This window comes from Megalopta genalis, chromosome 16 (genome assembly GCF_051020955.1).
Source record: "Megalopta genalis isolate 19385.01 chromosome 16, iyMegGena1_principal, whole genome shotgun sequence".
Taxonomy (NCBI): Eukaryota; Metazoa; Arthropoda; class Insecta; order Hymenoptera; family Halictidae; genus Megalopta; species Megalopta genalis.
In genome coordinates, this window is record NC_135028.1 from 1290974 (window position 1) to 1305199 (window position 14226).

The following is a 14226-nucleotide window of genomic DNA, read 5'->3' on the forward strand; positions in this document are numbered from 1 at the left end:
CCTTTCCTTCTCTCTGTTTCTGGCGTACTTCTACACTTGCTCTTTGCCCCTCTTGCTCTTCCCCCCTCTCTCTTTCCCACTCTTTTTCTCTCTCTAGATATCCCTTTCTCCTCGCGCTCTCTGTATCTCCCTCTCACCCCTCCCCACTCGTTCTCACCTCTTCGTTTTCTCTGTCTCCCTCGCCATTTTTCGCTTGCTCTTCCCCCCCTCTCTCTTCTCCCTCTCGCTCTTTCCCCTTCTCTCTTTTTCTCTCTTTTTCTCGCTCTATTTCTCGCCCCCCTCGCTCTCTGTATCTCCCACTCACCCTTCCCTGCTCGCTCCCTCCCCCTCGCCCTCTTTAGCTCCCTCTCAGCCTACCCGACTCGCTCTTTTCCCCTCTCGCTTTCCCCCCTCTGTATCTATCACCCTCTCACCCTCCCCGCTTGCTCTCCCACCCCACTCACTCTCTTTCTCTCAATTCCCCTCTCACCCCTCTCTCTTCCCCTCTCTTTCTCTCTCTACATATATCTCTCTCCCCCCTCTCTCTATTTGCCTCCCTCTCACCCTTCCCAGGCATCGGCCAATTTCGCTCCCCCATTGCCCCTCTTCCCCCCGCATCTCCCCCGCTCCGAACAGTAGCCATTTTGTTCCCTTACGATACGATAATAATTAAATCGTCGGCGAACGAATTCTCGATCGAGGACACACCCTCTGAAACAATCAATCAAACGTGAAGCGACGACACGTTCCCGTGTCGCGGGGGTCGAACAGATCGAAAAAAGAAAAAAGGAAGGGACGCGCGCGCGCTCGATGTCCAGAGGCGGAGGTTTTATTACACGTTTATTGCACTCGTACGGAGAGACGAGTCGATCCTGGCCCGCCTATCGATGATCGCCTGCGTCGAATCGTAATACTTTGTACGGAACGGCGATCCGAATCTCGCCGTTCTCATTTTTCTCCCTTTTCCACCCTCTCCCTTCGAAACCAGCTCTCTTGCGAGCCATAATATCGACCCAACCTCTCCGCTTGAAGCGCGGTTTGTCGCCGCGTTTATTCGAGGAGAGAGAGACAGAGAGAGAGTTTCATCACCCTCTCTCTCTCTTTCTCTCTCTCTCTCTCTCTCTAATTTCCGTTTCTCGTTTTGTTCTTTGTTTCGTATTTTCTTTTTGTCTTTTTCTCGGTTTTTTTCTTTTTTAACGAAAAACTCGCGCGATCCCTTTCCTCGGCGATCCACGGAGGAGATCTCCTTCGAACGGGGTGAAACTCGATGGGTGAAATTTTTACGTTCGGATGGATACGTTCGAGGGACCGTCGATCGAGAACTCGGCCGCGCGGACGCGCGCGTGTGCAAGCGCGAGCGCTGGCACGCTCCTATTACGAGAAAGAAAGAAATTATAATCTAACCGCTTCGTTTTGCGTCAGACGTTGCGCATACTTACAAACTGTATATAATATGAGTTACGAGTAGTTTAGTTTAGTTTAGTTTAGTTTAGCTTGTCTCATAAATATTGTCTACAGTATGGAAAGTCGGGCGGCCGTGGCGCGCGTATTTGGCGTAGGAATACGGGACCTGGTGCCAGGTACTCGCCGAACACGGGCGCGGGTTTCCCATCGGGTCGATCGATTAATCGCGAGCAATCGCGATTCCTCGATCCCCGCGGGGCGTTCTTCTTCTTCGTCTTCTTCGTCTACATCTATCCGAGAGTCGCGATTTATTTCTAGGAAATGCACGCTACGCGGCGCGCGCTCTCCGCGATCGCGCAGCGAGACCGAGAATCGCTGGATTTTTTTTATTTATTTATTTTCGTTCGATGACGTCTATACTTTCGATCGAAGCTGTCGATTCTCTCGACAGTCTCGATTCTATCGAGTTAGTCGATGTATATATTAGTACTTCATTCGTAGCAGAGCTCTGCGTTCGAATCGTTTCGAATTAATTTTTGTTTTTGAGATTATTCGAACGAATTTCTTCGAAGTTGTGGAAATATGTTAATTGTAATAATTAACGTGGAATAGATTGATTAATTATCTGTGGAGGAATAGTATATTCTATGATTTTTCGATTACTTAATCGATTGTTCTTTGAATTCGAGTGATTTATGTTCGAATTGTTGTTCGAACGAATTTGTATACGAATGAATTTTTATGAAAATATATTTTGATTCGAGAATGAATTTTTACTCGAATCTCCAAGACTACTCTAACGAATTTTTATTCGAATAAATTTTGATTCGAGGATTAATTTTTATTCGAATCTCCAAGACTATTCGAACGAATTTTTATTCAAATAAATTTTGATTCGAGAATGAATTCTAATTGGAGAATGAATTTTTATTCGAATCTCCAAGATTATTCGAGCGAATTCCTTTTATTCGACCGTCTTCTTTTTTCGACGTAATTTTTTCACACTAGAGCCACTGAATCCTAAATCTATATTGTTTCATAACAATAATAAGATTAAGTTTATTTAAACTTCCTATAATTTTTATATTGCAACATACGCTTGAACAAAGAAATTCGTGTAAAGATTTCTCATACAAATATTTTTTTTACATTATCAATGCTTGTGAAAGAAAAAAAATCAGAAACCAGTTTGACTAGTTTGCTGTTTCTAGTTTTTTTTTTAAGAATATTAATTAATTATTAATTAAAATGAGAACAATGCAAATTAATCTATCCGAAAGTAAACAATTTTCGGATGCAGCAATTTAAGAAGAATGTTAATTGTATAAATTAACATAGAATAGATCGATTAATAAACTATGGAGGAACACTATATTCTGTGATTTTAATTCGAATCGATTGTTCTTCGAATTAATTCCTGTACAAATAAATGCTTGTTCGAGCAACAAGAATAACTTTCTATTCGAATGAATTTTTATTCGAACGGATTTCCATTCGAATGTATTTTTATTCGAATAATGTTATTCGTTTAAATTGTCATCTCCAGATAAATCCTTACTCTTTAAATTCTTTAAACCCCTTACTCGATAACGTCGAAGACAATGTTGTTCCTTCGAATAATATTTCACCGAACTCTGATTTGTGGACATTTCGATCGAGAATTTGTTAATACTAATCCTTCTTTAGTAAAACAGCGTCCAAAGTAATTGGAAAATTTTTGAAACTAGTAAATTTCAATACACGAGACTGGCTTGCTCGAGAGATTATTTAACCCTAAAAATGCCAGGCTCTGAACGCGACTAATTTATGCAATTTTATAACAATGATAAATCGCACTTCGTGCAATTTCCATTGCAACATATGTTCGAATAAAGAAGACTTTTATAATTCCAATAATCTTGAAATCTCAGAATCTCATGCCTCGAATCGTAAATTACCGATGAAGTACTAAAAATCGCTAAAAAAAAACTTGAGCAACTAGCTCGTACAACCTCGCGATTCGGTAATCTCGGGTTCGGCTGCACAATTATCTTCGTTACGGTTCCTTCTGTTTCTCTCAATCCGTCTACACGGCGGGCCGACGCCGGACAAAGTCGGGCACGGCACAGTCGATAGACAAAGCGAGAGAAACATGGCCCAAAAGAATCGCAACGAAGTCGCGTTCGACAGAGAATAGCGTAGCGTAGCGACGATAGCACGGTGCGGTTACCTAAACTGGAAGAACTTCGTGTAGAAGACGTTTCCACACGCTGTCCGAAAAACGTCTCGCAATCCGGAAATCCGGGTTCCCGAGATCATTTGCAGCAACTTTTTCCTTTACAGAAATTCTCTGCGCGGCTTCGTTCACGAGTTATCAACGAGTAAACGTGGACCAATCGAGGCGCGAGCGCGGTCGGCGCTCCGCCCTCCCGCGTCGCGCCGGCCGTCCGGCGCAGCGACGGTGGTCGCGGGGGCGTGGCACAAGCCGCGCGCGACGTCTAATTGACCAGCATTTTTCGTCGATAACTCGTAAACGAAGCCTCGGATCGCAATTTCGCAAAGGAAAAAGTTGCTCGAAATCACCCGAGGAATCTTCCGCGACCGATACAAATTCCGGACAGCCTGTACAATAAAGGAACCGGCCGGGTCGGCGTGCTCTATTGATCGTTCCTCGATGCATCGACCTAAATACCACTGTAAACCGTTCGAAAATAATGCAACACCAACATCAATGCTGGTTCGCGACTAGGAGGCACAACGTTGACAAAGTCCGTGTACAAGTTTCGCAAAGTTTAACGCAAGCTCTGATAATTTCCTTCGTCCCAAAAGCTTCGCCAGTCCGAATGCTTGAAAATTCGAACACGCGTCGCCGGGATTCTTCGATCGAAACGACCCGGTAGAGCACGCGACACGTCGGTCCCGTTCGTCGCGTCGGAAACGCTCCGACGGCGGATTTATCTCGTCGGTGGAAATAAGTGTGCGTAAAAGAGAGTGTGTATGTGTGTGTCTGTGATTAGCGCCCGTGTTCGGCACACAAATATACATACATAAATATATATATATATATAAATCGCTGTGAACGTTCCATCGATCGGATCTGTGTGCGTGTTTTTCTAGGATAAAAATATCGGCAGTGAAAAATTGGGTCCGGTGGCATGAGATGGGTAGCGGAGTGAGGGGCAGGAGGGAGTGAGGGGGGGGGGTGAAGAGAATATTCATCGTTATGAAGAGAAACGCGATGTGGGGTCTTAACTCGAGGACGCTTAATTAGAAAGCATTAATTATACGTATTATATAATATAAATATATATACTTAAATGCATCGATATAGGAATCTACTAGGTTCGTGTATCTGGCAGTCTGACGATCACAATGCTATAGGAAATACCCCGCGGTATTTAAAAATAGTGTGTGTAGCCGCGTACGCGCGTACACGTATTGTTATGTATTTTCTGTATACATGTAACGTATATCTTTCTCTCTCTCTCTCTCTCTATTTCTTTCTCTTTCTCTATCTCTCTCTCTCTCTTTCTTTCTCTGACTCTGTGACGCGCTTACATAGTGTTAGTCCCTTAGTGGTTCTGCGGAAATGGAAGGAAGCATTTGTAGCGAGAAGCAAAGGCGCGGGGCTCGTGCGAGCCCGGTGCTTTAATACTGTACCGTCTCTCTGGTTCGCCGCGCGAAGTCAGCGACAAGGAATATAATAAAATGGCTGCCTTTTACGAAAAAGGCCCGGAAAAACAAAATGGGACAGGTGGAAAATATATGTCATCGGAGGGAGAAACTATTGAACCAGCGTCCATTGAAATTTTGTCGTCGAGCGAGACATTGGAACGAACTGTTTCTCGGTCGGGTTTGCTGGTCTCTGTGTGTGTGTATCTCTCTCTCTCTCTGTGTGTGTGCCTATGTGTCTCTATATGTGTGTCTATGTGAACGTACGTACATTCATACGTATCGATTGTAGACGCGCGCGCGCGCTCGCGTGAGTTCGTGTGTGCTTCGGCGCGCGCGCACGCTCGTGTGTGTGTCTTAGGCGCGCGTGTGTGAGTTCGTGTGTGTGACTTAGGCGCGCTCGCGCTCGAGAGTGTAGCTTCGACGCGCGCGCGTGAATTCATGTGTGTGTGTGTGTGTGTGTGCGTGTGTATGTGTGTGTGTCTTAGGCAACAGGAAGCACGTGTACCGGTATCGAGGAACGTTCCAGCCCTATGGATATATAGAACAGTGGTTCTCAGTATAAATCGAAAAAAATCGTGTCTCTTTGCGGTTTTCGTAGATCGTTTTCAGTTTTAGATGTCCCCAGTGAGCCACACGCGCACGGCTCGGCCCGTTTAAAAATATGGAACCAGTGTGACCAGAATGGTTGCTATGGAAGAGCTCCGGTTTACCGGACGGTCTTAATCCGACTCGGGGCGGGCCGCGCGATAACAAAAGCGACGACGACGACGACTCTGTGTGTTCCAAAGAGTTAATAACGCGCGCATTCGGCGGTCCGCGTTCCGCGTTCCGGATCGCTCTCTCTCTCTCTCTCTCTCTCTCTCTCTTAGTTCGCTAGCTTCTCTTCGAGGATCCGTCGAACGCGCGCGTTCAAGAATAAACGCAAAACAAAAAAAAAAGAAAAAAAACAGAAAGGAAAGCTGTGTAAACTTGTCTCTAGAGAGTGCGCGACCGTGCGCGTCCCGCGCACGCCGTTCCCCTGAACACGCGTTTCCGGTCGCGAACGGCGTCCGCGCGTCGCGACGCACGGTCGCTTTTCGTCGGAAAGAAAGAACGCGAACTGTACAAAGAAAGAATGCCGCGAACACCGGTGCGCCGCCGTTGAAGAGCGGCCCTTCTCCGGCCGCTGAAAACGCCGGGGTTTCCGGTTCGCCGAAAGCATCGCCCCGAGCGGGAGATCGACGCGTTCCCTCGTTCATCATACGCGGTACATCTCGTTACGCAAAAAAAAAAAAAAATAAAAATAATGAATTAATAATTAATAATAATAAACCTTAAAAAACGTTAAAAAAATAGAATCCAAAATCGAGTAAGGAGGATTGGCAGTTGCGCCCCGCTCTCTCCGTCCAGCCACGTCCCGTCGTCCTCGCGTCTCTCGCTCCGAGTTACCTTCGAGATCCTCTTCGTCGTTCTCCAGCGCCCCCCTCTCTCTCTCTCTCTCTCCCCCTCTTTCACACGCACACTTTCTCTCTCTCTCTCTCTTTCTTTCTTCCACGCGTATTAGCGTCCCCGTTGCGATCGGTCTTCTCCAGCGACCGTCGAGGAACGTTGACCGAGCGCGGAAGAGAGGTCGACGACGACGACGACGACGACGACGACGACGACGGCGACGGCGACGTTGACGGCGACGCGAGCGACGCTCCAGCTCTCCGTTTGTTCCCGTCGAGGCCGCCCGCGCGGCCCGACGACGACGACGTCGACGGCGGTCCCCTCGAAGTCTCTCGCGCCCACGCGCCCTTCCGCCATCTCTCCTCCCCCTCTGCCACGCCCCCAACTCCTCCCCCCACCCTTAGACGAGCTCCTGCTTGTAGATCTTCTCTTTGTGCATCCGTTCCATGTGCCGCGCGATGTGCATCTTCTGTTTCGCCCTGTAGACGCAATGGGGACACTGGAACTGTGGCTCCTTGCCGCACTCCCATTTCTGATGGTTCCTCAGGCTGCTCTTCAGCTTGTAGACCCTACCGCAGGCGGGACAGTTGAACCCCTCCGGGTTCGACGAGCCGGAGCCGATCCCCTTGCCCAAACCGCCGCCGGACCGCCACATGATCGACGGCACGCTCCATCTCTGCCAGGCGGCTGCCCATTTCAGCCCGGTGATGCTCAGGTCCTCGGCTGGAACACAGGATTTCACGGCTTTATTAGTTAGGGTTCTACGATACCAACAGAGGATCGGACGGTCTTTTTTATTTATTTATTTATTTGTTTATTTGTTTATTTATTTATTGATCCTGGGAATTCGCTTTTTTTCGTTCGTTTCGGTTTCTTTATACTGGCTTTTCGTTTTATTTTGGCTTCGACTCGGTTTTCGGTTGCTTTTTGCTGTTTTTTTTTTTTTGTACTTTTTGGTTTGTTCGTTTAGCTGTTTGCCTGTTGCATCGCTTGTCGCTCTGCGTTGCTGTTTGCTTTTATGGTGCGGATTTTTTTGCTTTTTTTTGTTTGTTTTTTGTGCTCGCAAGACGCGGGCGTCGACAGTACCGATCCCCGGGTCTCTCTGAAACGATTAACTCTCATACTATACGCGCGTGTCGGACTTATCTCGTTAAATCGGAGGCTTAGGTGCTAAGAGGGTTGGCTCAGTATCGTTTGGTTATTATTTTTTAAGGCGACTCTTTGCTCGCGCGTGTTTCGTTTCAGCGAACGCGCGCGGCCACGTTTCTGAAAGCCGCCGCCGCCCCGCCCGGCGGAACGAAGGTATCTTCCGGTTCGCGACGAACGAGAAGCTCTCTCTCTTCCTTAGATTCCTCTTTCTTTTATTTTATTTTATTTTATGGGGAGACATTGAATTTTCTCGGAACAGAAGATACCTGTCGCGGCGTGGTGCGGTCCTGAAAGAAGGCGCGCGCTGGGACGCCGACGAGGAATCGGCGTTCGCGGAGCTCGCCGTCGACGATTCCTCGTCGAGTCCGTCTCTGCGTGCTCGAGAGAGATTGATTATTCTGTTGGATGTAGGAGAGAGCAAAAAATATATATGCACGGACGTGTGTCTGTAATCCCTACGGTAATTCGAACCCCAAGCAGCTAGCTATGAATTTCGCATACGAAGAGAAAAGGAGCGGCGAATCTGTGCGCGCGGCGAAGGAAACAGAACGACGCGCCTCTGTTTAATAATAATAATAATCGCGCCGCGCGAATCGATCGACTTTTTACGTTTTATTCGCGTCTTATTCGAGCCTCCGATGCTCCGAGAATCGCTGACAGGGTTGAAAGAGAGGATTGTAAGGCCCTTTAAAAAGGGCCCGCGCTTCGACGGTCTGTTCCCTTCGACGCGCAAGCGATAAAAGTCGTGTGTTTCTATGTACAAGTTTCGAGAAGAGTTAGTGCGCATGCTACTTCCCCTAATTATCGACGTGGGGGAAAGAGAGAGAGAGAGAGAGAGAGAGAGAGACGAAAAGAATGAACGTCGTTTCGACGGAGAGAGAAAGAGAGAGAGGGAGGGAGAGAGAATGCAATCGAAAATGAACGCAGCAACCGTCCGTCGCGGTCGACGGAGGCGTCGCTCTCGTCGGCTCGAAAATTCTCGGCGAACTTTCGCGTTTTTCTGACGGTGTCGTCGGCTGTATTTCACGTCGACGAGGCGACGCCTCTCGCCGAGGCGAGCCGTCAATTCCCGCAAAACAATGTACAAAGTGTTTTTGTTTCTCAGAGACGTCGGAGAGAGAGAGAGAATGAAAGGGAGAGAGAGATAAAGAAAAATAGAGAAAAATAGAGTAAAAGAAAGAGAGAGGAAGAGACAGAAAAATCGAGACAGACTGCAAAATGCTGAGGGCGAAGAACACTCTCGTGAAATCGTCGAGAAGGATTCTTTGTCTTTCGGGGGGAGAAATCATCAAAGAAAACAAACAAATGATTGTGTGAATCGTCGTGAAGATATTGGTCTGTCGCTGAGCGTTTCGTTTCACGGCTGATTTCGTTTCGTGGCTGAAATTGCTGGTTTTTTTTCTTTCATTTTTTTTTCCAAACGAAAATCCCGGATAATCAATCGGGGGGGGGGGGGATGAAACGAAAAGAGAGAAAAAAAAACAAAAAAAAAATAAAGAAAACGGTGACGGTACGGAGGTGACTCGGCGCCCCGAGAGTTTTTTTCTCTTTGTTTTCGGTTGCTCGTTGGTGGTGTTTTTTCTTTTTTTCTTCTTTCTCTTTTATGGATGTCATCATGTATCATCATCATCATCGTCATCATTTTTGTTGGTACAATTCGTCAGCCGACAAATTTATTCGATTTAAAAAAAAAAAGAAAGGAAAAAGAATAATCGTACGGAAACACGATGTGAGAAGAGATGGTCGCACAGACAGATATATATATATATATATATATGTATACGTATATAATAATACTAGGACGCATGATTAATTATCGTGTAACGGACATGATTCAGTCTTAACGAGAGGAGCTCGTCGTCGCATTTCGAATTATGGCGAACTTTTAGGCGCTGCGCTCCCCTAGAGTAACGTTCCGTCGAAAATAATACATGTCGCCGACAATAGTTCGTTCGTCTATGCTATAATATATAACTCTAAATTGTTTTTCTTTTCTTTCTTTCTTTCATTTCTTTTCTTTCGTTCGTTCGTTTCATTCTCGCATTTTTAAGGCTAGCTCTTAAAAGTTCGGCTCTCGGATGAAAATCGCACTTTTATTGTCTGGGGCGATCGGTTAATTACACCTACGTTTTCAAGGCACTTCATTGGAAACGGTATTATTATTATTATTATTATTATTATTATTATTATCGTTAAAAAAGAAAAACGAAGGAAACAAAAAAAAAAGAAAAAAAAGAAAACGAAGAAGATTCGAAGGAGAGAACAAACGTGTATCGAGAAAAAAAAAGGTAGCCGAATTCGATGTTACATTTAAGAAGAAATGAGAATGACAAAAATAAAAATAAAAATAAAACAAAAAACACAGGAGAGATATGTTAAAAAATAGAGATTAGATTATTAGAAACTTATATGATACGAGTGGGGTTGGGGGTGGGGGGGAGAAAACGCAAATGTGGTACGCATGAAACTAAAAAATTGGTAAATTCATTGTACACAAGAGTAATAATAATAAATATATGTATCAGTCGATGTGCTCTTTGTGTCGCAGAGAGACGACAAAAGACTTAACGATTAATACCGACGCGCGGCGGTCTCGCGACGAACGATAATTAAAGAAAAAAAAAAATTCGTCGTTTCTTTCGTCCTTTTTCTCATTTTTTTTTTTTGTACGCGGAACGAGCGTTTTTCTCGCACGATCCTCTCTCTTCCAGATATCGAGAATATATCTTCGTAATATTCCGAATATTATTATTACTATTATTATATTTTTCCGAGACAAAACAAAAAAATAGAAAAAAAATGAGCGCACGCGCGGCGATCGGAGAAAACGCAGGGAGAGAAGATCGATGCGCTGAAGAACGCGAGTTCTGGCGTACAAAATACTATGGTCCGTGAAGACGAAGCGAAACCGTTCGGGTTTCCCTTCGGAGCGCGCGCGTCCGCGCCTAATTGCTAATTGCTGCGCGAGACGCGCGCGCGCCATGTTCCTACGGACGCTCCGCAGTAATCCGCAATAATTCGTAATGATTCGCATGATTAGTTTTAGAAAAATAGATCGCGAGTCGTGGCGACTTCGGGCGCCACGTTTCGGGGACTCGTTTTGCGCGAATCCGCTCCCCGCCCTCCCCTCGAACATCCGCGAACGCTGAAATCGGGCGGAGAGAAACAACGATTATCGATCGGCAGCGATTTGTCGATCGGGCCGCGTTGAAATCCGTCGATCGTGATCCATCTCTCGGATACGAAATGCGCCGCTTTAATCCCTCGAGTCGGTCGCCGGCGGTCGAGTTTGTCGCGTTTCGACGAGGACAACGGTTAACCCTTTGGGTGCGTTCGACGAGTGGCACTCGTAACTCAGACTGACGAGTCTGATTCGTAATTCAGCCTTGTGATTAGTCGAACGAACGAGAATTCTCGCGGAAAATCAACCACGTTCGTGTAACGTTTCGCGCGTCAGCGAATTAAATCCGTCCGAAAGACGAGCATTCTCTCGGATAAATCTGCACCCAAGCGGCTAACGCGTGGACCCAGGTGTCTCGGCATCGAGCAGACACGTTTCTGAGATCGTATCGGAATTTTAAACCCGTGAGAATCGTTGCTGTCGCATCGTTGGAACCGTGGATCTCGCAAGGTGCTTCTTAATGCGGGATTAGATTAATGCGGGGTGCTCGCGATCGTCGACGTAGAAGGCAATAATACTTATTCATTGGAACGTATGAAGAAAATTCGTCGATTGTAGGACTCCCGTGTGGGCCTTATCGTCGTTATACCCGGCTAGCATAATCTCTGATCGAAGTTATTTCGAAAAGAAAGAGCGCGAGTCGCTAAACGAGTCGCAAATTCGACGCTGCAGGTCGTCGAAAGAACGATGATTCATCGATTCTAGGCTTCTAGATCGCGGCAAGCGTGATCCCAGATCGAAATAATTTAGAAAAGAGGTCGCTAAAACGTTCCAGAATAGAAAAATAGCAACTGGTCCCATAAAAAGAGCAAAAGAAAGACCGCGAGTCGCTGTTTCACGCTGTAGATCCCGTCGAAAGAACGAGAATTCATCGATTCTAGGCTTCTGGATTCCGGCAAGTGTGATCCAAGATCGAAATAATTTAGAAAAAAGGTCGCTAAAACGTTCTAGAATAGAAAAGTATCAAGCGGTCCCGTAAAAAGAGCAAAAGAAAGACCGCGAGTCGCTAAACGAGTCGCTGTTTCACGCTGCAGATCCCGTCGAAAAATCAAAAATCGTCGATCCTAGGCTTCTAGATCCCAGCAAGCGTGATCCCACATCAAAATAATATAGAAAAAAGCTCGCTAAAAACGTTCCAGAACAGTAAATAATCAATCTATCCATAAAAATACGAAAAGAGTCGCGCGAAACGTCGAGAGCAACGATCTCCTCGCCAGCCGCTTCGAAAGTCGCCTGTCGACTTCGAAGACCAACGATCCGATTTCTGCGAAGAGCATCGAGATCCGCGACCCGACGACCCTTCGACCTCGAAGAGATTAAAACGGGACACGCCGCAGGGCCGCGGGAGGAAAGCGGCGGCTCGAGCAGAGAGGCTCGCGCTCAGTCGATCTCGAGCTTCGGCGTGTAGGCGAGCAAATAGGACTCCATGTCGCCCATCTTGTCGATGTGCTGCCGGCGGATGTGCCTCAGCCAGTGGGCCTTCCTTTTGCAGCGTTGCGGGCAAAAAGGGCATTGGAACTGTGGCTCCTTGCCGCACTCCCAGTGCACGTGCCGCTGCAGCGAGTCCTTCCTCATGTACGATCTTCCGCACCTGCTGCAGCCGAACTGACCCCGCGGCTTCTTCCCGACGTAATTGTACGCCTTCGGTATCTTCAGCTCGGCGAACGGCAGCCCCTGCTCCTGTATCTTCCACGCCTGCACCGGCAGGTCCGCGTTCTCCTCGGTCGCCGCCACCTTGCTCTCCGCCCCCTCATCTGGAACCCCGAAACAAAAAGAACAGCTTTAGGCTTGTCCCACGGCAACGTCGGCGCCTCTGTTTTCACTTTCACTTCGGCAGCACACACTTCAATGTTTCTCTCTTTGTGCACCGACGAGCATAAGATTTTCTTTGTTTTTTCTATTATTCGTCGTCGCGGCGCGTCGTCGACGGCTGGAAGAGGTGTGCTTTTTTTACGTTCGTCGGTGCACGAGGACGTGGAGGAGGCGCGTCGTTCGCGATCGACCAATCGCGACTCGAACGCGACTCGTCATGGATTTGGGAAGGGTCTTCGCGGCTCGCGGCGCACGCGAAATCTCGTCGACGACGCGTCGACCGCGTCGAAGAGCGCGCCGGAGGAGCTCGATTTTTCGGTCTCGGGGTGCGCGATGCGCCGTTTTTCTTTTCTTTATTGTCTGGTCGAAAATGACGCGCGAGCTCCGTCCTGTCGGTTCGTCGGAACGACGTCGTTGGAACGGAACGTACCTGCCTGGCGGGCACAGCCGCGCGAGCAAATTCGGAGAACTAGATTTTACAGGGTAAATAAATGAAACGCTTGTGGACGGGGATTCTCGCCGGCTTTCCATCGGTTTTCGAGTTTACTTTTCGACGATCGGGACGCTGCCGATGATGCTCCGCGTTCGTTACAAATTCGTCCCAGAGTCGCCGACGTCTCCTCGAGCAGTCTTCGTCGGAGAGAAACACGCTTGGGACGACGATCCTCTTCGGCGGCGATCTCCCGGATCTCCTCGAATCTACGCGGCATATCCGAGCATCCCGGAAATGCACCTGAAAAAGTCAGATACGGATGAACTACCGTTCCAGATTTCGCGAGCCAACGAACCGCGCGGCCCGTTGGATCGTCGTTCTTCCTTGGGGAAACGGTACCGACACACCTGGAACAGCTGAAAAGTCGGCATTAGAAATCGTCCGACGACGAATTTGCGAACCATTTTTGCGTCCGTACACAAGCTTTTAATATTTCAAGATTGTTACATATGAGTTACATAGAATCGTCGTCGTCGTCGTCGCGGAAGCGTCGTAAAAACTGGCCGCGAGAAATGGAAGGCGCCCGGGTGGGGCCAACGATCGGTTATCATATGAAGTACACGAGATATGTTAATAATGAACGCGTGTACATAATATAAACGCGTGTACATAATAGACGCGTACATATAACGCGTACATAAACACGTACATATAATAAACGCGTATACAAGATCTCGGAAAAATGTCTCGAAACCGGGCGCGGGAGATTCCCGAGGCGATTTCGAGCAACTTTTTCCTTTGCGGAAATGCGATCCGCCGCTTCGTTTCCGAGTTATCGACGAAGAAAGCTGACGGATGAGCGACCGCGGGCGTCGCCGCTGCGCGGGACGGCCGACGCCACGCCTACGCGATCGCCGCGTCGCCGCGGCATTGGTCGCGTGGGCGGAGCGCCGGCCGCGCCCGCTGTCCGACTGGCCCACGTTTTTCGCCGATAACTCGTGAACGAAGCGGCGGATCGCATTTCCGCAAAGGAAAAAGTTGCTCGAAATCGCCTCGGGAATCTCTCGGTGCCAAATTTCGAGGCATTTAATGTCACACCGCCTATAATAAATCCTGCGACAGAGTAGCAATCGTCCGTCCACGTTTTCTCGTCGCGTCGCACGAGACGCGGCCGAGAAATCGGAAC

At 47.7% G+C, this 14226-nt stretch overlaps 2 protein-coding genes across 2 annotated transcripts; both read right to left on the minus strand.

The window, feature by feature from the left end:
* Positions 1-742: 742 nt before the first annotated feature.
* Positions 743-12143, minus strand: LOC117224677 (longitudinals lacking protein, isoforms A/B/D/L). The gene has a single exon (XM_076526950.1). The coding sequence runs from the start codon at positions 7118-7120 to the stop codon at positions 6866-6868; it is 255 nt and encodes an 84-aa protein (XP_076383065.1). The 5' UTR covers positions 7121-12143; the 3' UTR covers positions 743-6865.
* LOC143260673 (longitudinals lacking protein, isoforms A/B/D/L-like) lies at positions 9345-13357 on the minus strand. Its single transcript, XM_076526954.1, has one exon. It carries the CDS (start codon positions 12368-12370, stop codon positions 12176-12178), a length of 195 nt encoding a protein of 64 aa, XP_076383069.1. The 5' UTR covers positions 12371-13357; the 3' UTR covers positions 9345-12175.
* Between the last annotated feature and the right edge of the window lie 869 nt (positions 13358-14226).